Source organism: Suricata suricatta, chromosome 12, assembly GCF_006229205.1.
Source record: "Suricata suricatta isolate VVHF042 chromosome 12, meerkat_22Aug2017_6uvM2_HiC, whole genome shotgun sequence".
In the NCBI taxonomy this organism is placed as follows: domain Eukaryota; kingdom Metazoa; phylum Chordata; class Mammalia; order Carnivora; family Herpestidae; genus Suricata; species Suricata suricatta.
This window is the reverse complement of record NC_043711.1, coordinates 16222390-16241561: the sequence shown is the minus strand read 5'-3', so window position 1 is coordinate 16241561 and position 19172 is coordinate 16222390. Positions and strand designations below refer to the sequence as shown.

Genomic DNA, 19172 nt, shown 5'->3' with positions numbered 1-19172 from the left:
CTCCAGAAGCGCACTGCCTGCGGGCTCACGTGCTCCTCCCACGTGCTCTTCCCACGTCCCCGTGGACCCTCTTCCTGGGCCTCTGCCTCATAGCCACCCAACTGTCTGTCAGGCCCAAGGAGTCAGAGGTGGCACAGGCGTCCAAAGTTGCCTTTAATATGAGATACAAAAATAGAAAAAAAACAGTTGAGGCTAAATGAGGGAGGAGGGCAGGACCACTCCTCACTGCTAACTACCCCCCACAGCCTGGTCCCCGTCCTGGAGGAAGGCAGAGCAACGGGAGCTGAGTGGCAACTGGACCTTCTGGGTCCCCCCCAGAGCAAGGCAGGCTGAGGCCACCAGTGCCAGGAAGCCCAGGAAAGGAAAAGCACCAGAGCAGATCCCCTGAGAGGCCAGGCTGTGGCGGCACTGCTCACACCACAGAGCAGCCCTCAGCCGGGGGGCGCAGGACCTGGACCACGTCTTCGCGGCCCATGGCAGTCAGGGCATCCTCTAGGACCCCAAGGGTGGCACCACTGCCGCCTTTGACAGCCCAGTCCCTCAGCAGGGTGCAGGCGGGCCCCTGGCCCCGGGCCATGACCTCCACAGCATCAGTCTGGTAGCCCAGGCGGCCTGCCAGGCCCTGCCAGCCCTTGTCAGGTTCGCCTGGTGCTTCCAGGAGCCGCTCCACTTCCTCCTGCTGCTGCTGAGGGAGGTGAAGGTAGAGCCGGCAGCCAAGTTCAGGATGTGGCCCTAGGGTGGGGGACGAGGGGCACGAGAGGGTCAGGTGGGCCGGGTGCTACGGCACAGCCAGATGTGAAAGGGGAAATATTGGGAAAGGGGGCTCACCCTGGCTGGGGACGGAGGGCTCCCGAGCACTAGGATTGTCCAGGAAGACAACGCTGTCTCCGTGCCTCTGGTCCCTGTCGAAGGTCCCCAGCTCTGCGGTCCGAGCTTTGGCCAACTGCTGTCTTTGTTTACGTGAGCGCCAGCTGCGGGGAGTAGAGGGGACCTGCCAACCTGTTCCAGCCTTCACTGAGACAGAGGGCGCTGGCTGGGAGGGCATGAGGGAGGGTGTGCCACAGGGCAGTGCCCAGACTACCTACCACTTGAAGGCCACATAGGCGAGTAGACCGAGGACCACGGTGGCCAGGAGGGCACAGTAGACAGGGATAATGCTGCCTGAGGCCCCTGGAGGCTCAGGGAGGAATGGGGAGGAGGTATTGGGGGCCAGGGCTCCCCCTCCCCATACCTCTTCCCTGTCCCTGTCCTGCATCCTCCAGGTCTTATCTGTAGAGGAAAGAACAAACAGGATCAAGGGCAAGGAATTAAGGCTAGGGTCCCTGGTAGCCTCACTTAGACTTTGCTGCCAAAAAGGTTTGAAACAACAGTCCCTACTACATAGAGTCAAAAACTCAGAGCATGGCATCAGGAGCTGGTCGGCCTTCATCTCTCAGAGCCTCCCCTGTGCTCACCACTCTTGGGACACGCCCCCGTCCCAGGTGTACCCTTCTCCCAGGTTTCCAGATGTCTGCTCTTGCGGTTGTACTTGCTCCTTCTGACAAACTGGCAGGTACCACCTACTCTGGGAAGGCTTCCTTGATCTCTTCCAGTCTCTACCTTTCCTGGCTCCTGTTGTACCTCCTCTGTCTACTGGAGCATTAAACTGTGCGTGCTGTCTCTCCCACCAAGTCCGTGAGAGCCAACGGATTCGTGTTGGTCCCCACCGGGGCCTCTGCACACGAGACCTTGTAGGTTTGTACAAAATAAAGCTGAGCTGGAAGGCAAGTAAATGCTGCTGTTCGCTTCTGCCCGGAGGCCAGTAATTTCCACAGTCGGGTGCAGGTAAGGCACAGGGTACAGGGACTCTAGAGCTTGTAACTGGACTTGTGTGTGACCCACCCACCTACCCAGTGCCCCCAAACCTGGATCGACAGTTACCTACCCACGTGCACCTTACCTTCGCTGTGGCTGGCGTTGTGAAGCATGGCTCTGCTGGCTAGCAGCGCTCCCACAGACTGCATCCCTTGGAGAAGATTCCAACACTCAGGCAAAGGAGCTGGGATACTCCAAAAGGGGCTATGTGTAGTGAGACAGGAGAAATTCCTCAGGCCTGATGTCAGGAGTCCCTTGGTAAAGCCTGTCCCTCTCTCCTGGCTCACTCCATCCTGATTCACCCTAGAGCTGATTACCTCCCCCACTCCTCCCCACTCACCAACCTGGACCAGTTTCCTCCAGTGTCAGATGGGGGTGAGGTTGACAGAGCTAGCCCCCCCCCCCCCGCCCCCCGGCCAAAGCTGCAGGAGCCAGGGTGCAGCTCAGGATGGAGGGGAGCCCACTGGAAACCATCCTATCTCAAAGACCTTAGCAAACCCAGGGTCAGAGTCCAGGGATAACATGGGAGAACCAGAAACTCCCATCGCCAACTGCAGCCAGAGCCGGGCCAGCGGCTTGCTTAGTGGGAGTCTCCCCCAGACTTCTCAGCATGAGCCCGGGAACCCAACACCCTAAGGCAGGACTCCCTGGAGTGCCTGTGGCCCCTCTCCTGCCTCCAGGTCGGTATCTAGCCCTCACCTTCTGCTCAGAAACTGGATAGGAGAACTCCTTGGTGGGCTCAGCGAGGGCAGAGAGTATATGGGCTCAGAGGCCCCCTGGTCCTTTCTCATCTGGGAATTGAGAGGGCCTTGAGACCAGAAACCTAAAGGCCAGGACTACTCAGTCCCAGGGCCCATGTGGACCACGGGGTGATCCTGCGGGACCTGCTTCCTAAGGCCTGGGCAGAGAAGCCTCCTCTGGGCTGAGGAGGGATCTTGCTGGGAAGGCATGGAGAAGAAACCTGGGGGAAGGCCCTCTAACTCCCCGACATCCACTACCACATCCGGCCTTGTCTCCAAACTCACTTCCCCGCCCAGTCTGCAAGTGGGTCTGGGACAGAGACTGTGGTGGTCCTTGCCACGAATGGGGCTTGTACATCTGAGTCGCTTACCATATAAGGGGCCCTTCCCGGCTCCCGGTTGGCAGGTGGGCTTGGGACTAGAGCGCCTGGCCACTGCCAGGCCCCACCCCGAGCTGCCGCCTGGCTGGAGCCTCTCCCCCAATCCCTGCCTACACACACACACACACACACACACACACTCTCCACGTCACAAAATACGCCCGCACATGCCCACAACAGACGCCGGCACGACGGACGACACCCGTGGGATCGCGGGCCTCGAGGTAGGGGACAGAAAAGCAGCCCTCGTCTCTCCGGGTCCAGAAAGACCCGGTCTCTATCCCCACGCCTCTCCTGACCTGCAGCGGCCGTCCCTCGGAGGCTCCCGGGAACCACTCGGGCTGGCGGCGTCCTGGGCTAGCCAGGACGGCTGCGTGGAGTCCCCGAGGACGCCACCTCCGGCGCGCGGCGGGCGACGAGCGGCCCCGGGTGGCCCACGGAGGAGCGGCCTAGGCCCGAGTGCAGGGAAGCGCGGGGGCGCGCGGGGGCGCGGCCGTCCTTGGCCCCTCCCCGCGCAGGGACATGCACACATGCGGAACTGTTGCGGGGGCGCGCTGGGCGCCGGGAACCACAGACAGGGGAGGAGCTGTGGGCGAGGTCCCCAGGAACCGGGACGGCGCGACTGGGGAAACTGAGGCAATGCGGAGGGGACGAGCCGCTCCGGTAGGCTCACGGGCCAGGGGGACGCGAGACCAGGACGGTGGCCTAGGCAGGCGGAGACGCCGCGCGCACGCATACTCGGAGGCGAAAGAGCTACAAAATCAGGCCAGGTTTATTGCCAAGACCGGGAGAGCGAGGGGCCGCCTTTAGAGATTAAGGCCACAGTCCGGTCCCCGTGCTCTGCCGGGATGCGGGGCTGGGGAGCCTGAGCTCCCGCCCCACAGCTGTGCAAAAAGTGCAGTGCTGCCTCTTAGGCCAGTGCCGGACTCCAGACGGCCCCTCTGCCGGCGAGGGGCGGGACTTCCTGGAGTGAACCGCCCACCAATCCCTGAGCTGGGCGGGGGTGGGGGGTGGGGTCCCGCCCACCCCCGGAGCCGGGCCGGAACTAGGCCGCGGCCGCTGGGTCTCCTCCTCCGAGTTCCCGCCGGATTCCTGGGCGGTGCCTCCAAGGGCGGAGCCGCTGGGGGAGGAGCCTACGCAGTGGGGCGTGGCGGCTGTCAGCGCGCCTCTCCAGGGTTGTACTCTGTCTCCCCCGAGGACACTTGGGAGATGCGCCTGGAGGGCCGCCACAGCTTCCGCGCGAACTGGCTGCTGCGCGCCTGAGGGGGGAAGCAGGAACCGGGAGAAGTGGGCCAGGACCGTCGCGCCCGCCCCCCGCCCCCCTCATCGAGGCCCGCCCTGCCCTGATCCTCACCTCAGAAGGCTGCCCCGCGCCCACCACGATAAGCTTCCCGTCCTCCAGGCCCACGAGCACATGGCTGCGCTCCTTGGTCACAGCCACACTTCGGATGGGCACCTTCATGGGTAGAGGAGGTGCGGCTGGGAGCAGTCTGCAGGGAGGGAGGGATATACTCTCAAGTGTAAGTTAGCTTTGAGTCTCTTCATTCTCCCAGGTACCTTCTTCTCTGCCCATGGAGACAGCGGTGAAGAATGTGCCCACGGACATGTACAGGGCTATGGGTACATGCTGGAGAGGGGCAGGGTGGGGGGGATATCACCCCCTAGTATCTTCTTACAGTGACTACCACCCTGAGGATCCATGAACTCATAAATAGTGGGACTCACTTGTTCAGGTGGAGGATGTGCAGGGCACACTGCGCTGTGCCCAGCAGAACAAAGTCCTCTGTCACCGCCAGGGCTGTGGGCTGCTCTACCAGGGGCAGTGAAACCCGTAACTTCCCATTCACTGAGTACAAGTGCAAGGAGTAGGTGACCTGGAAGAAGCAAGAGGTGTCAGCAAGGACAGAACATCAACTACCCCTCTCTTGGCTGAGCACCCCTTTTCCATACCTGAGCCCCCACACGCTCCCACGCCGAGCTCTGTACCACAATCTGGCCCTCAGACCCCAGCGCCAGGTGGGACACAGGTCCGGGTAACGTGGCCCCTGGGGGCTGTAGTGCTGCCACAAATTGGCCACGGCGTATGGTGTGGATGATCACAGTTCCATCCTGTGGGAAGGCAGCTTAGGGTGCTGGGCAGGGGTCTTTAATCTCCAGGGGCATTGCCTAGCAAACTTGGCCTCCCCTGGGCACAGGCGCACACACACCTCAGATCCAGACACAGCCATGTCGAGTTCAGTGCTGATGGCCACACAGCTCACTGCAGCCTCATGCCCGTACAGGACCTGCACGGGCTTTGATGCCAGTCCCACCGAGAAACCACCCTGTAGGGAGCCAGGGCTGGCTCAGAACTGGGCACATCTCACTACCCTGGCCCCTGAGTAAGAAGGCTAAGGCTCAGGAAAGTGACGGCCTTGTCCAAAGCCAGAGAGCTGGAGGGTCGTGGAGCCCCAGCCTTGCTCACGGTAGTAGAGAGAAGGGCAGGCTTGGACTCTGGGTGCCCCACGGGGCTGCCCACCCAGCATACCTCCTGCAGGAGCCGCCACACCATGCACGTGGTGTCCCGGGAGCCTGAGATGAGGTAGATACCGCAGGTGTCCAATGCAAGGCACGTCACCACATCTGCATGGGGAGGGGAGGGGACAGGTGCAGCAGAGTAGTCACACCCTCCCTGGCCAGCTCCCCCCACCTGCACCACCCCACGTCCAAGGCTGCCCATTACCAAGGTGGCGGTTGAGTTGCTTCAACAGCTTGCCCCGGGATAGTGCGGTCACTCGCAGACTGCCATCCCAGTGGCCACCACTGAACAGCAGCTTCCCGTCCGGGGTCACTGCCAGGGCTTGCCCGCTCACACCACTGCCTGGCCACCATGGGCCACTCAGCAGTCGCTGCATCCTGTTCCAGTGAGGGTGATGGCAGGTGAGGCTGGGCCAAGGAGACCCAGGCCCTCAGAGACCTTGGCCAGACCCTGCCACCAGCCCATGATCTGACTGGGTCAGGAGACGAGTCAAGGGCCAGGGTATTTAGAGCCCACCCCTGCCCACGTCCCTGTGTCCTACTTGGGGTTGACTGTGGTGGGGTCTTTGCTGAAGCTGAAGTAGTTGTTTATGTTACGGTCATAGGGCAACCAGCTGTGAGTGCCCAAGAGCCCACTGGCACTCACGGTCACCTGTGGGCAAGAGGGGGCAGAGGTGGGTGTGGGGCGGAGTCAGAGAGGGGTGCAGCTCAGATGGGCTCTGCCTGGTGCACTTACCAACAGGTCTGAGGAGCCCTGGATGATGGAGTGGGACTGCCGGTGAGGAACCTGGGCCAGGACCAGGGGCACGCCGTCACTGATGACCTGCAGAGTAGAGGACTGGGCTAGCCATGCTTGAGTGGCCGGGTGCTCCACGCCCCTACGTGAAGCCTTGGGTGCCCTTCTTTCCTCTCCTCTCAACCCCCAGTGGCCAAACACGAGGCATCATAGAGGCAGAGGTCCTTCTGAGAAACAGGAGAGCTCAGTGGACCTTCAGGAGGGCATCTTGGAAAGGGAGTGAGAAGCAGGGATGGACACGGAAGGTCCTTCAGAATCTCAAGCTTGATCTCCACCTTGGTCCTCCAACCCTGTTACTTCCATCTCCCCAGCCTGCTGGCAGCAGAAGAGGAAAAACTAAAAATATTGGGCCTGGGGGCATTCTGATATAAGTGTGAAGGTGAGGAAAGCAGCATTCAAGGCCAGATTCCCTTCCTTCTAGTCTTCCTAAGGTTTTCAGAGACTGCTCAGTGAGCCAACACCTTGTCCTGGCCTTGGCAAAGAAGGTGCTCCACCTCCACTCCCACATCCTCTCCTGTTCCCTCTTCTCCAAAGGTATCTAATACCAGTGGTCTTGATTCAGGTTTTCCATCTGCCCCAAGAGGTTGGTAAGGACAGTGAAGTTAAACCCATTTCATGGAGCAGAAAGATGGAGCCCTGCCTCCCCTCACCTCTGCAAAGAAGGCCTTGAGCTGGTCCAGGTGCTGGAAGATGCTAGGCGAGTTAGTGTCCAGACGTGCAAGGCGTTGGGCTGCCTCTTCTGCTGATAGCCGAGCTGGATGTGGCTCCTGTGGGCAAGTGGCCAGTCAGCACCATAGCATGGGCATCCCTGACTGTTATCTTTTTTCTTTAATGTTCATTTATTTTTGAGAGAGAGACAGAGACACAGAGCATGAGCATGAGCAGGGGAGGAGCAGAGAGAGAGGGAGACAGAATCTGATCAGGCTCTAGGCTCCAAGCTGTCAGCACAAAGCCAGACACAAGGCTTGAACTCACGAACTGTGAGATCACGACCTGAGCGGAAGTCCGATGCTTAAGTGACTGAGCCACCCGGGTGCCCCATATCTGACCATTAACCTCCGAGCTGGCCTTACCTTTAGCAGCTGACAGGGAGTCTGCCCAAAATTACTGATAATGCCCTCCAAAGCCTTCCGTTCCCGCTCATCTGCCACATGGTCCAGGTCCACAGCCCCTGGGCAGGGAGGCAGAGCAGTCAGGGCTCCCTCTGTGCCCTCTGCCCTCAGCCCTCCTCACCTGTGCCCCGCCCCCACTTGAGTCCAGCACACTGCCCACCCTCATAGGTGCAGTAATAGAAGACATTGAGGGCCTCCTCCGCGGCTGGTCCCCGCTGCTTGTAGCCAAAGATGAGGTCAATCCACTTGTGCAGGTGGGCAGACACATACTCCGACTCCTGGGGGCGGGGAGGGGGCCAGTCAGTTCAGAGGCAGCTGACCCCCCCACCCCCACCCCTGACCCTCAGCCCCGGCTGTCCGCCTGTCTGAGTTCCTGTCCTCACCAGAGCCTGGCGGTGCTGCTGGATGAAGTCCTCAGGAGAGCTGGCCCACGGCGGCAGCACCACGTCGCCCACCTTCTCGTTGGTCAGCTGGAGGCAGCCCAGGTCGAAGCCTGCCAGGGAGGTCAGCTGTCTCGCTGTCACCTGCTCCCTGGCCACCCCCAGCCTATGTGCGCTGGCCTCCCGGCCCCATGCCAGCTCTTACCATTCTGGTTCTCCAGGAAGTCAGGGAAGTAGAAGAACTCTGGGATGAGCTCCTTCACGTCGGCGGGGCTCTCCAGGCGGGCCTGCCAGGCTGCCGCCACTGAGTGGAACTGCCGGTCTGAGCAGTCAAAGCTGGGGGAGAGCACAGGCCAAAGTGACGTGGGGAGAATGGGGACAGGGAGGGCGAGCGTGGAGCTGTAGGGCCCAGGACACCTGAGGACCGGCCTCTCCCCCTCATCTCAGCAACCACCCCCCCTCACCCCTGCCACCCGCCAGCCACCCCGAGCCGCACCGGCCACTCTGCAGCTGGACGTGTAGGGAGGTGAAGGGCTCCACACGGATGAGGTAGTGCATCACGCCTGCCGCGTTCGAATAGTGGGTGCCATAGTGGAACTTGTCAATGGTGCCCGCAGGGTCCTCGAAGCTCTCGTACCTGCAGCCGCAGGTAGCAGAAGAGTCAGCAGAAGCCCTACCCTGGCCCAGCCCAGCCCCCAAGCCCAGTCTTGCCCACACGCTCACTTCTCCCTCACGAGCTGGGCATGCTTGGGGTTCACCACACCGATGGGCTTGGACAGGTCCCGGAAGACGGCCGGGTTGCTGAGGTCCAAAGTTGGGGACACGTAGTCCTGCAGGACCCAGGGGAACTGGCCGCCCACCCAAGGAAGGAGCTGCATGAGGGTCCCGATGGCCAGTCTGCCCAGCCTGCCCCGCCCTTGCCCTCGCCCTCAGGAAGATGGGCAGAGCCTCCAGATAGGGGCACACCACTTAGAGGGACCCCAGGGAAGCAAGACAGTCCGTCCGTACCAGGATTCCCTTCAGGGAGAAGAGAGGCCAGCGGGGGGAGTGGGGGAGGGTGGCTGGGTGTGTCAGGGGGAGGGGCAGGGAACAGAGGCCAGGTATCAGGCGGCACCCCCCACAGCACCTACACTGGAACCAGGGCTGGCAGACCAGAGGGGTAGGGGCAGAGGGAAGGAGTGGACCCTCACCACAGGGTACTGAGACAGGTCGTTGTAGGTCCGCCCTGCAATGGTGTTGAGTTGCATCAAGTATTCGAAGTTGGATATCTCACGCTGTACCCATTTCTGGGGGGCAGGGGCAGGCAAGAGGTGAGCCAACTGGGCTGTCTGGCACTCCTCCCAACTGCAGGGCCCTGACCTTACCCACCCCCCACACTTGAGGCCTCTCACCTGGGTGAGGCCAGAGGCACGCAGCATTTCCTGTGGGGAGCGGCTGCTTAGGTAGCCTTGAGCCGGGGGGCGCAGGCGCAGGAGCCACGAGTACACCTGGCTCCGTACCTGGGTGTGGGGTGGGATGATGCAGGGCTGGGGCCTGGGGGCCTGCCAAGGAGACGAAGCTGTGGTCCCGCCCACCTTACACGGGAAGTTGAGGAAGTAGTTGGCCTGATCGATGAAGAAGAGCTCGAGGGCTGAGCGGCGCAGGTTGAAACGCCGCAGGTGGACCTCACGCAGCTGGGCGAGTGGGCGCCGGAAGTCGTGGCCGATGCCTGTGCAGACAGACATCAGGGGCAGAAGTCACTCACCCATGCCCTGCCAGACCCAAGCCGCCCCCTGACGTCCTTCTAACCAGCTCCAATAGACGCACCCTCCTCGGTTTCCACACGCTCGGCGCTGCAATCGTAGAAGTACACGTGCTGTGTGGTGATCTCCAACAACCCTGGGACCACCGCCACCACTGTGACCAGCTGGCACTCAGCAGACAGCACCAGCTTCTCATGCTGCTCGTCCAGTTCCGCTGCTTGCATCCTGGGGGGCAGCACCCGCTTCAGGCTCAAGGGTCTAGGACTGTCCAGGGTCCAGTGCCCACTGACCCTAGTCCCCACCCCAAACCTTGGCCCCTGAATGTCTGGTCATGACACCAACTCCTACTCCTGGCTTCCCCTGTTCTGGGGGGCCCCCATGCTGGTCTGGTTTGTGTGTCTCAGTCCTGCCCAGGGGGTACCCAGTTCTGAAAGAGTCATTCTCAGTTCTGCTAGACAGCTCTCCCCAGCTCCCCCACCTGATTTTGGACAGCCCGTTCAGAGTATTTAGCCCTGGCACAGACCCCTGGCCCGCGATGGTGGTCAGCTCTCTCCCAGCCCCACTCACGCGGTCTCTAGTGCAGCCAGCTCATCTTCGCCAAGCTGGTCTTCCAGAAGCTCTTCTGGCAGGGTGCTGACTTTGGCCTCCTTGGTGACTGCTAGAGGCAGCGAGGCCTCCTCGGTAGGTGTCAGGGGGGCCTCTCCTATAACGAGCCCAAGGGTGCTCAGCAAGAGCTAGGTGGGGCAGGGCCTGTGAGATTGGGCAGATCCAGCTCAGGACACCCTCTCTCACCCAGGTTGTCCCGCAGGGCGCTAGCTTCCAGGTGAGGGTTGAAGTGATGGTTGGGCACTAGCTTCAGACGCATGCGAGAATATGTCTCGGCACTGGACAACTTCCAGCGGGGAAGCGGTGGGTCCCTGCAGGTAAGTCCCGGATGGTGGTCATGGGTGGGCACAGATGTATGTAGACGTTCCCTATTCCTCCTAGGCCTCACCCCAAACGCAGTCTTGCTGTCCAGGTCCCCTGCCCGGGGGACCTGGACAGCCTCCCCCCCCCCCCCCCCCCCCCCCCCCCCCCCCCCCCCCCCCCCCCCCCCCCCGCCCGGCCTCCACCTAAGCCGCACCCACCTCAGGGCCCAGGCCCCACAGGGGCTGGAAAGCTGACGCCACAGCGCCCCCCAGTGGAGCAGAGCCGTCGAGTGCTGCGCTGCCTGCTGCTTCAGGGCTGCTGCATAACGCAGCCCTTCTGAGCGTACCCGCCTCTGCACAGGTTCCAGCACGAGCTCCTGGGGGATGGGGTGGAGGAATGGGTCAGTCCCACTGGCCGCTCCCTGTCCCGTCGGGGTTCTCCATGCTGTCCCACCAGCCATCCTCTGGGCGCAGGAGTGGAGCAGCTCCCCACCCCTGCCCGGGCTGCATACCTGGAAGGCCCGCCGACTATGTGCACGCTCCCGCTGGCGCCGCTGTCCACTACTCATGAGCATGTCGTAGCAGGCATTCCAGAAGCCCGACATGAGGTCGTGGCTCTTCGCGTAGGTGTCCATTTCGAACTGGGACATGGTGGGCTGCACCTGGAGGATTGCACAGGGAGAGGTGACCAGCACTCCATGTGGGTCCCCAGCCCCCGTTTCCCTTCCCTGACCCCCACGTTCAAGTACCTGCTTGTCGATGAAGTGGCGCCATTCAGGTGTGGCACAAAAGGCCTGGAAGTCCTCGAAGAAGGTGGGGCTGCCATTGGTGGGTGGCAGGGAAGGCAGCCCCCACTGGAGCCCCAGTGGCTCATAGGCACGGTCCAGCAGTGTGCGCACCAGCGGTACCAGCCACGAGCAGCGTTCCGTGGCTGCGGCAGCTGCAGCTGAGGGCTCCCCGTCTTCGGTGGTTGTGTCTGAGGTGGGGGTGGTGAGTGCCCGTGCCAGCGCCGACTCCAGCTTGGAGAGCACGTAGCAGGCCTCCTCCCGCCGCATGGGCACTGCTGTCTGCAGGAGCGAGTGCAACCTCACATATGCCTGGGCGTGCAGCTGTGGGCAAAAGAGGGTTGTGGGTGGCACCCGGCCACCCCCAGGTTCCCTACACCTGCCACTGCTGGGCCCCAACCCGCCCCGTGCTCACCTGTGGGTCCTCCAGCAGGATGTAGCCAAGCACCAGGCGCAGGCCAATCTGTGCCATCTCTCGTAGATCTGCTGTGCCGTTGGCCAGGTGCGGCCAGGCTCCCATGCGGTCCAGCAGGCTGCATACACCTTCAAAGAGCTGCAGCGCAACATGTTCCAGGGAGCCATCACCAGAGGAGGCCAGGAGCCCATGCGGAGGGAGCAAGGTAGGGTTTAGTCCGGGGGCCAGGTAGGGTTTGCACACAGACACCATTCTGACGCACCCAGAGTGCCCATGTGCACTCGTCCACCTCCCAGACCAGATGCCTGCAGGCTCCTGTGAACGCGTGGCCTCCTGTGGCTCACGGGCCTCTGAGCTCTCGCACCTTCTCACTCCACAGCTCCTGATTACCGTGACCCTCGGCGCACAGGAAGTCCTGCAGCAGGCGCAGCAGCCAAAGCGCCTGCTGGGTGAGGCTGGCCAGGACCCCAGCGGGGGCCTCTTTGATGTCGGTCAGGGCTGACTCCAGCATCATCTCCAGGAGGCTGAGGATGGGGCGAGGGACTAAGGTGTCTGCCTGGCTGTCTGCTTTCCCCTCAGGCGTCCCAGACGCCCCTGGCCCTGCCAAGCCGTCTCCTCACCTGCGCTTGATGCAGTCTGGCGGGCGCACCAGTGTGGCTGAGGCACCCAGCTGGGTGAGCACCGAGAAGACCTGGCCACGCTCCCGCCAGGCAGCCTCATCGCTGCCTCCCACACCCCGCCATGCCACTGAGAACAGCACGTTGGTGAGCAGGTTGCACAACTCCTCCTCAGGGGTTTGCTGTGGGCACAAAAGGGTGTGAGGGCAAGGACGGGGGTGGGGGGAAGCGCCTGCTCCCACAATTCTCCCTGCGGAGCACCCCTTGCCCACCACTAGTAGGGACAGCTGGAGGCAGAGCATTCAGCCAGCAGACAGCCTGACCTGGAAAAACGGTGCAGGGGCCATATTAGCCACTGCCTGAACATTCTAGAGAGAATCCTGGGGTTTCAAGGACTCCTAAGAACAAATGAGATGGTTCACAAATTGCCCCACAGCAATCCCAGGCCCAAGAACTATCCTGGAATTCTCTGGAAGAATGCCACAGAATAAGCAGAGACCCATGCCCAAACCTGGAAACAGGGCAGATTCCTTAGAGCTATATGCTCATGGGCCCTGTCGAAAGTCTGCCCTACAACTCTCGTGAGGACTTTCCAAAGTCTGGCTGGTGTCCCAACTCTGCCTCAGCATCGTCTGTTCTGTCCCAGGACCACCCCCTACCCCAGGAACACAACTACAGATGAGAGTGACGAGGGGGCGGCACCGGGGCTGACCGGCAGCTATAGCCCTGGTGTCAGACAAGACCCACCTCTGCAAAGTCTATACTGCCTGCCGTGTGTCCCAGAGGTGTTCCTCAGAGCCCCACAGTGGCAGAGAGTGGAACCACTCACCTGAGGGTTGCTGGTATTTGAGGTATCATCCCCACTGATGGCGGGCTCCGGGAGGCTGCTGTCCTCCAGCACGTTGGAGAGACTGGAGCTATGGCGGCCATGGGCTACGGGGAAGGGCCGGGGCCCATCCAGCGGGGAAGGTGTGCCGGGCTGGCTGGCTGGAGTCAGAGTCCCGCTGCTGCCGCCACCACCACCACCGCCACCACCGGCATTGCTGCATGAACCCACACTGGCCCGTTCCAGGCCCAGGTCAAAGGGTGTACAGAACGGGGAGAGAGCCTGGTAAAAGCTGTCAGCGTCGGGGCTGGGGCTTTCCGAGGGCAGGAAGACGTCTGAAGACTCGGGGGATTCAGTGGGCGGCTTGCACAAGGCTGGCTCTGGGGACATGGGTGTCTCTGGGGGAGAGGGCAGGGGACTGCCAGCTGTGGCAGCCTCCAGGACATACAGCCGGGTCAGCACGTCCTGCCAGCCAGCCTGCCGGGCCAGCAGCTGCACGATGTCTGGCTGTCCATGGATGAGGTGGAAGAGCTGCCGGGCCAGGGCACAGCAAGTGAGGGCCTCAGCTAGCAGTCACCCCCCAGACTCCCAGCCTTGGCAGTGGGGAGGCCTCCAGAGAGCCCTCCTCACGGGCAGGTAAAGCGAAGCCCCCAGGCTAGAAGCCCCCTCTTCCATAAGCTCTCATTTCCCATACTCACCTGGCGACAGATGTCCAGGCGGACGCTGAGGTCAGCCTGGAGGGACAGCTGCACCACGGCCAACAGATCTGAGAGGTTCAGGCAGTCTGGGAAGATGGCCAGACAGACCCTGAGGGACTGACTCCAGGAGGGAGACCTTGCTTCCTCGCCAGCTCAGCCTTGGCCCCTGTACCAATACCTTCCCTACGGCCACCTGCCCTGTTTCCTGGATCCATTGCACCCTTCCGCCTGGCCTGCCTCTTGGCCCCACCTGAGGTATATACCTGCCCCTAGGAATAGCCTGTAGAGGCCCTGGCAGAGCTGGGGGGAAACAGCGCCCTCCGGCAGGCAGGCGATCAGACCCTGGAGACTGTACTCTCGCGGCCGGAGCCGCTGGCGGCTCCGCTCAGGTAAGCGCTCATTCTGCTGCAGTTTGCGCAGGATCTGGGGGGTGGGGCGGGAGGGGGAGAAGGATCACAGGGGGTTATCATCATGGAGGAAGGAGCTACTGGAGGAGGGGAAGTCACACCTCCCTGGCCCTCAGGAAGGGGCCATGTCAAATGGATGCTAGGGTTGGGGTGGGCTGGGTGTACCTTGCAGACGTGGTCAGGCAGCAGAGGCAGTGACCTTGGCTGCACCAGCAGTGCCAGCAACACCTCAAGGTTCCCCTGCTCCAAAAGGAAGACAGCCAGAGCCTCCTGTGCTGGTGAACCCTGTAGCAGCGCCTGCAGCAGGTCTAGAGCACCCACCACCTGGAGACACAGCAAGTGACACAAAGTCTCCTTCGGGCTGGCCCTTCCCCACAACATTGGTCCACACTCCACCCCTCACTCATGCCTCACCCTCACCCGCCTCCAGCCTACCTGGCCATCGTCACTGACAGCCGCCAGAAAGCTCAGCATAACCTGCAAGTCGTCAGTGGCGGAGCTCCGGACCAGGAACTCCCGCACCAGGCCAAGGAGCGAAGTCTGCACTGTGCGCACGTCGTCAGCCGCTAGGGGGTGCTCCCGCTGTGGGCTGGGCCGGTCCAGGCAAGGGCCAGGAGAATGCAGGGCACTGGAGGGGAGAGAACAGGGAGGGCAGTGGGCAGGTGAGCTGGGAGGGCTCAACCCCGTCTGCAAGGCCAGACGCAGCTGTGTCAGCCCCGCAGCCTCACCTGTAATGGGTGCGCAGCGCATCCAGGATGAACTGAACCCCATACTTCTTCCGCAGCTTCTGTCTGTGCTCCCGGACTATGCTAGACATGTACTGGACGTGGCCTGAGTGGGCATCATCAGAGGCCTCAGGCCACCAGGCTGAGCTGGGCCCCTTCAGCTGTCTCTCTGGGACAGGGCCATGTTCCCCTCAGATGCCCCAGGGCAGATAGGTCCCCTCAAGTCACCCAAAGCAGGGTTATAGCTTCTCAGAATGTCTATCCCCACCCTGTCCAGTGGCGTCCCCTCATCCAAGGCCCTACACCTACCCAGGCGCACAGCAAAGTCGCTGGGGCTCCATAGGTGGAAGTTGAAGAGCAAATGCTGGTAGAGCAGGTATAGGAGGGGCCCACTGCCCTCTGCTGCCACCTGCTCCATCAGCAGCTGGGCAGACATGAGCACGTTCATGTCCATGGCCCAGCTGGGAACCTGGGGCGGAAGGAGCCAGGGTGAGGTGGCAGGCCCTGGCTGCGTGCTACTGCACCTCCCAGCACCCACCCTGCCCTGCTCAGGCAGATGGACAGGAGCATCCTGCCTACTGAAACCCTTTGCTGGCTCCCCACTGCCTGAGGGGCAAGCTCCCCAGCCTGCCATGCGGGTCCCCAGCCCCAGTGGGCGCTGGTACTTCCACCAGACCATCAGCCGAACCCCGCAGCGCCTGGCAAGGCCCCACTCAGATGCCACCACCTCTCCCAGGAGGCTCTCCTCGACAGACTCAGCTTCCCCCACCCAGTCCCCTCAGTTAGACAGGGCAGCCCCCTGCCCGCCTGCCCCACCTTGCGCAGCAGGGCCCCGATGATGGCAGGCCCCTGGCACTGCACCAGGCTCTCCTGGTTCACCGTGTGGCCCTGCAGGAAGTTCCGCAGCATCAGCAGAAAGGCGGCCACTGCGTTCCTCTCCATGCGCTCTTCTACCCGCCACCAGGAAGGGGACAGACGTGTGTCAAGGGGCCTGCCAGTGGCAGAGACCTCAAGCACTCTGGCCTCCTTGTCCTGGCAAGATTTCCTCACCACCCCAACCCAGGCACCAGGGCCACTTACCAGAGGACTTGCCCAGCGGGAGAAGCAGGCCCTGGGTGTTGTGGCCAGACGTCAGTTCGGGTCCCACGAGGTCATGTGTTACAGCTGGACCCGCCTCGGCCTCTTGGGGCTGGGAGGCCACTCGCTCCAGCAGGGGCAGCAGGGCGCCCATGCCTCCCACACAAGTCACCACGTCCTAGGGGAAGGGCTGGCTGTGGGAGGGCAGCTGCCCATTTCCTGCTCCGTTCCACCCCAGCAGAACTTCCAGTCCCAGAACCTGGGTCCTGTGGGGTTTGCTCTCTAGGGGTTGTCTCCCAAAGACCTCGCAGGGCACAGTTCCACTCCCGGTCCACCCTGCACACACACTGCCCGCGTGTGCACACACACCTTCACGTCCCAGGTCTCCACCCTGTGGCCCGTCAGGCGGCCATCCAGCCTGTGGCCAGGGGACAGGTCCAGGCAGATGTTGTTCTTACAGGCCTGGGGGCAGGCAGCAAGGGTCAGTTGAGAGAGGAGGCTGTGCACAGAGTGGGGGCCAAGGAGAAAGTGGCAGGGGTAAGCCGGCTGCCCCCCACCCAGTACCTGCGGTGAGTAATGGAGGAGCAGCTTGGTGCTAAGCTCATGTAGTTCACCCTCCGGCTTGAAGGGTGCCATCTCATTGGGCCCTGGGGGGTGGGCAGGAGGGTTCAGACCTGGCTGGGCCTCTGGCCAAACCCCACCCAGAGCCCGCCTCTTCTCTGTCAGATCAGAGGACATATACCCCCAGGGCCACCTTCTCCCTCTTGGACGCTTTGTTTCTGGCCAGGGCCCTTTATGAGCCCCAGGTAGCCAGGGCTGGGGTAGGGCTGGGGTGGGGCTGGGGCAAGGCGAGGTGGGTGGTGCATACCCAAGGTGCTCAGGGCCCGCAGGGCTGCTGCCTGCAGGGGTTCGTGAAAGATGACCACAGCCCCTAGCTCACCCTCCAGGGATGTGGGGCTGCCCCACCGAGTGTCCTGTGTGCCTGCAAGGGTGGAGCTGATGCTGCCCTCCTGCAGGGGGGCCACCAGCCCCGACCCCCAGCCAAGCCCTGCAGTGGCTGGGACCGACTGGGAGCGGGACAGGGAGGGGTGTGTGTGAGCCAGGGCGGTGGGGACTGGTGGTGGAGGCAGCCCCGTGGTGGTGGTCGTTGTGCGGTGCCCAGCAGAGCCGATACAGCAGGAGGAGAAAGGCTGCAGGACCAGGGTTGGGGGAGTGGTTAGGTCACAGCAAAGCCTGGGGTTCCACCTGCATCCGGTTCCTCACAGTGACCCCCAAGGCTGCACAGACCCCAGAGGCTGAAGCTGAGGTCTATGTGGGGGTGTGGGTGGGGAACACAGGGGCTCCAGGCTTCACCCTGTCCAAGATGCTCCTGCTACCCAAGGCCTCCCCAAACCCTGCCTGGCACACCTCACTGAGGGAGGGGCAGCGGAGGGGCGCTGTCTTGACCAGATGGCCGTCTTTGTAGACATGGACCAGGTTCTGGCTGAAGGGCCGGCGCCCAGGCACATGGACAATGGCCACGCAGTGCTAGAACAGAAGCCACGACATCAAGCTGTGGGCTGCCACTGGGGGCCTCCTCCACCCACTCCCCCTGGACCATATGAAGGTAGAGGCTCACCCAGGCAGAGTCGGCAAAGGACACTTCAGGCAAGCTCATGGTCAAGTACTCCTTCCGAGTGCACACAGCTACCACTAGTGTTCCGGCTGCCGTGAAGAAGGCCTCAAACCCTGAGCCACTGCTGGTGAAGAAGCTGCAGGGGGGCGAGGCCAAGCCATTTACTTACGCCTGATGCTCTCCTGCTCACCCCACTCTGTGCCCTGGCCCCTGGCAGTCACCCACCTGTACAGCTGCTTCCGCTGGAGTGGCCGTGAGGGGGCCGGTGCTGCGGCCGTGGGGTGCAGGCAGAGCCAAGCATGGAAGGTGAAGCCAGGCCCTGGCCATCGCTGCACGGGAGGTACCATAATACCCGCCATGCTAGGTGCGAGGTCAAAGTAGTGCAGGGCTCGTGCCGGGCCCTGGTGCCGGGCCATGCCTGACAATGCACGGATAATGGCACCGGCATGTTGGGCGTTCCCTGCCTCGGCTCCACCCGGCCCTGAGTCCAGCCCTGGCGGGGGGCGCAGCAGGCAACGGAGCTCCAGGGGCCGCAGGGACACGCGGCCCAATGCCTGCAGCAGCGCCAACAGCTGCTCCTGGCAGCGGGCCCCCAGGGCGGCCCCCGTGTTGAGCGTCTCCAGCAGGTAGCCTACCAGCCCCGCCTGCACGCACGTGGCACGGCTGGCGGGACAGCTGTCACAGAGCCACCAAAGGCGTTGTGCGAGGAAGAGTCGCAGCTCCACGGTGGGCAGGGTCGGCAGCCACTGCATCAGCATCAGCACCGGCTGCTCGTTCAGGATCGGTGGCGGTGGGCACACGCTGTGGTCCCCCTCCACAGCCTAGGGGGAGGGAGGACGGGATAGTTCCTGGGCAGCTGGCATGAGGCGAGCCACCCTGCCAACAGCAGGACTCCCCGGCCTCAGTGGATTTGCCTCCAGCATGGCAAAGCAGCATGGGCTACCCCATCTTGCTCATGGGGCACATCTCAGGTTCAGGACAGTTCAGGACAAGCACTGTTAACCCCCTGAGCTTGGCTTTTGATCTGGGTTGGCCTGAACTGCAAAGGCCAGTTCCCAGGATGATTTTGGGGCTTGCTCACATGTACCAGAATCTTCGTCCCGGTGACACTGACACACGTGGTCAGGCCACACATCACGCTGTGTACTACCCACAGCCAACATAGTCCCCAAAGTGGAGAGCTCCCCTTCCATGGTAAGTAAGCCCAACCCCAAAACGCCCCTGCCCTCACCATGTTGAGTAGCTCCTGCAGCAGCCGATGGGTGGGGGGACCGTGGCTCTGCAAAACCTCGTGCAGGTGAGGGTAGCCGATGCGCTCTTTAAACACCTCCTGTGAAGGGTTGTGTGGGGAACCATGTGCATGTGTGTGGGCCCCAGGGCAAACTCACACCCCACGGAAACCCTGGAGGAAGCATCATCTTCCAGGGCTCCCCCTGCCAACTCTGCTGCTGCAGCACTAGCAGGGGCGAGGGGCCACAGATGGATGTGGGGGCAAGGGTGCCCCTCAGAACGCTCTTGATGGGGGTCAGCTCACAAGTATCCTCCCTAGTCCAGCCCTGAGCCAGGTATTCAGCTGCC

At 62.5% G+C, this 19172-nt stretch overlaps 2 protein-coding genes across 7 annotated transcripts in view; both read right to left on the bottom strand.

The window, feature by feature from the left end:
- Window positions 1–129: 129 nt before the first annotated feature.
- LOC115274287 (death domain-containing membrane protein NRADD-like) lies at window positions 130–3735 on the bottom strand. 3 transcript variants are annotated; one of them, XM_029917738.1, is made up of 6 exons: window positions 3274–3356; window positions 2554–2645; window positions 1940–2058; window positions 1086–1269; window positions 829–971; window positions 130–732 (listed from the first exon to the last, which is right to left on the bottom strand). In XM_029917738.1, the coding sequence occupies exons 2-6, from the start codon at window positions 2643–2645 to the stop codon at window positions 413–415; spliced, it is 858 nt and encodes a 285-aa protein (XP_029773598.1). In that variant the 5' UTR covers window positions 3274–3356; the 3' UTR covers window positions 130–412. The 3 variants fall into 3 exon arrangements, with proteins under 3 accessions (XP_029773598.1, XP_029773597.1, XP_029773599.1); XM_029917737.1 differs by lacking the exon at window positions 2554–2645 and having other exon boundaries at window positions 3274–3735; XM_029917739.1 differs by lacking the exons at window positions 2554–2645; window positions 3274–3356 and adding an exon at window positions 2966–3258.
- Window positions 3729–19172, bottom strand: part of NBEAL2 (neurobeachin like 2) — a 29171-nt gene continuing 13727 nt past the window's right edge. For all 4 annotated transcript variants that reach the window (XM_029917733.1, XM_029917735.1, XM_029917734.1 and 1 more), the window contains 43 exons: window positions 18826–18924; window positions 17820–18415; window positions 17598–17730; window positions 17387–17506; window positions 16848–17169; window positions 16544–16626; window positions 16349–16441; window positions 15983–16157; window positions 15719–15852; window positions 15212–15371; window positions 14906–15008; window positions 14613–14805; window positions 14343–14501; window positions 14034–14193; window positions 13771–13856; window positions 13076–13603; window positions 12250–12428; window positions 11994–12153; window positions 11630–11767; window positions 11179–11538; window positions 10942–11091; window positions 10649–10806; window positions 10314–10438; window positions 10089–10224; window positions 9586–9746; window positions 9171–9487; window positions 8970–9065; window positions 8503–8627; window positions 8276–8416; window positions 7985–8115; window positions 7783–7892; window positions 7560–7677; window positions 7361–7458; window positions 6938–7054; window positions 6228–6314; window positions 6034–6143; window positions 5697–5869; window positions 5502–5596; window positions 5182–5298; window positions 4925–5083; window positions 4700–4848; window positions 4329–4464; window positions 3729–4233 (listed from right to left, as the gene is read on the bottom strand). In XM_029917733.1, coding sequence (XP_029773593.1) covers window positions 4132–4233; window positions 4329–4464; window positions 4700–4848; window positions 4925–5083; window positions 5182–5298; window positions 5502–5596; window positions 5697–5869; window positions 6034–6143; window positions 6228–6314; window positions 6938–7054; window positions 7361–7458; window positions 7560–7677; window positions 7783–7892; window positions 7985–8115; window positions 8276–8416; window positions 8503–8627; window positions 8970–9065; window positions 9171–9487; window positions 9586–9746; window positions 10089–10224; window positions 10314–10438; window positions 10649–10806; window positions 10942–11091; window positions 11179–11538; window positions 11630–11767; window positions 11994–12153; window positions 12250–12428; window positions 13076–13603; window positions 13771–13856; window positions 14034–14193; window positions 14343–14501; window positions 14613–14805; window positions 14906–15008; window positions 15212–15371; window positions 15719–15852; window positions 15983–16157; window positions 16349–16441; window positions 16544–16626; window positions 16848–17169; window positions 17387–17506; window positions 17598–17730; window positions 17820–18415; window positions 18826–18924 — 7092 coding nt within the window. In that variant the 3' untranslated portion in view covers window positions 3729–4131. The remainder of the gene's footprint in view (window positions 4234–4328; window positions 4465–4699; window positions 4849–4924; window positions 5084–5181; window positions 5299–5501; window positions 5597–5696; window positions 5870–6033; window positions 6144–6227; window positions 6315–6937; window positions 7055–7360; window positions 7459–7559; window positions 7678–7782; window positions 7893–7984; window positions 8116–8275; window positions 8417–8502; window positions 8628–8969; window positions 9066–9170; window positions 9488–9585; window positions 9747–10088; window positions 10225–10313; window positions 10439–10648; window positions 10807–10941; window positions 11092–11178; window positions 11539–11629; window positions 11768–11993; window positions 12154–12249; window positions 12429–13075; window positions 13604–13770; window positions 13857–14033; window positions 14194–14342; window positions 14502–14612; window positions 14806–14905; window positions 15009–15211; window positions 15372–15718; window positions 15853–15982; window positions 16158–16348; window positions 16442–16543; window positions 16627–16847; window positions 17170–17386; window positions 17507–17597; window positions 17731–17819; window positions 18416–18825; window positions 18925–19172) is intronic.

What these genes read in the sequence shown, in the direction of transcription:
- LOC115274287 (XM_029917737.1), bottom strand. Translation starts at nt 3,710, where the DNA reads ATGCGTGCGCGCGGCGTCTCCGCCTGCCTAGGCCACCGTCCTGGTCTC. An exon ending in CCGAGGGACGGCCGCTGCAG is followed by an intron (nt 2,059 to 3,273) that starts GTCAGGAGAGGC and finishes CACTACACATAG; the next exon opens with CCCCTTTTGGAGTATCCCAG. An exon ending in CAACGCCAGCCACAGCGAAG is followed by an intron (nt 1,270 to 1,939) that starts GTAAGGTGCACG and finishes TTTCCTCTACAG; the next exon opens with ATAAGACCTGGAGGATGCAG.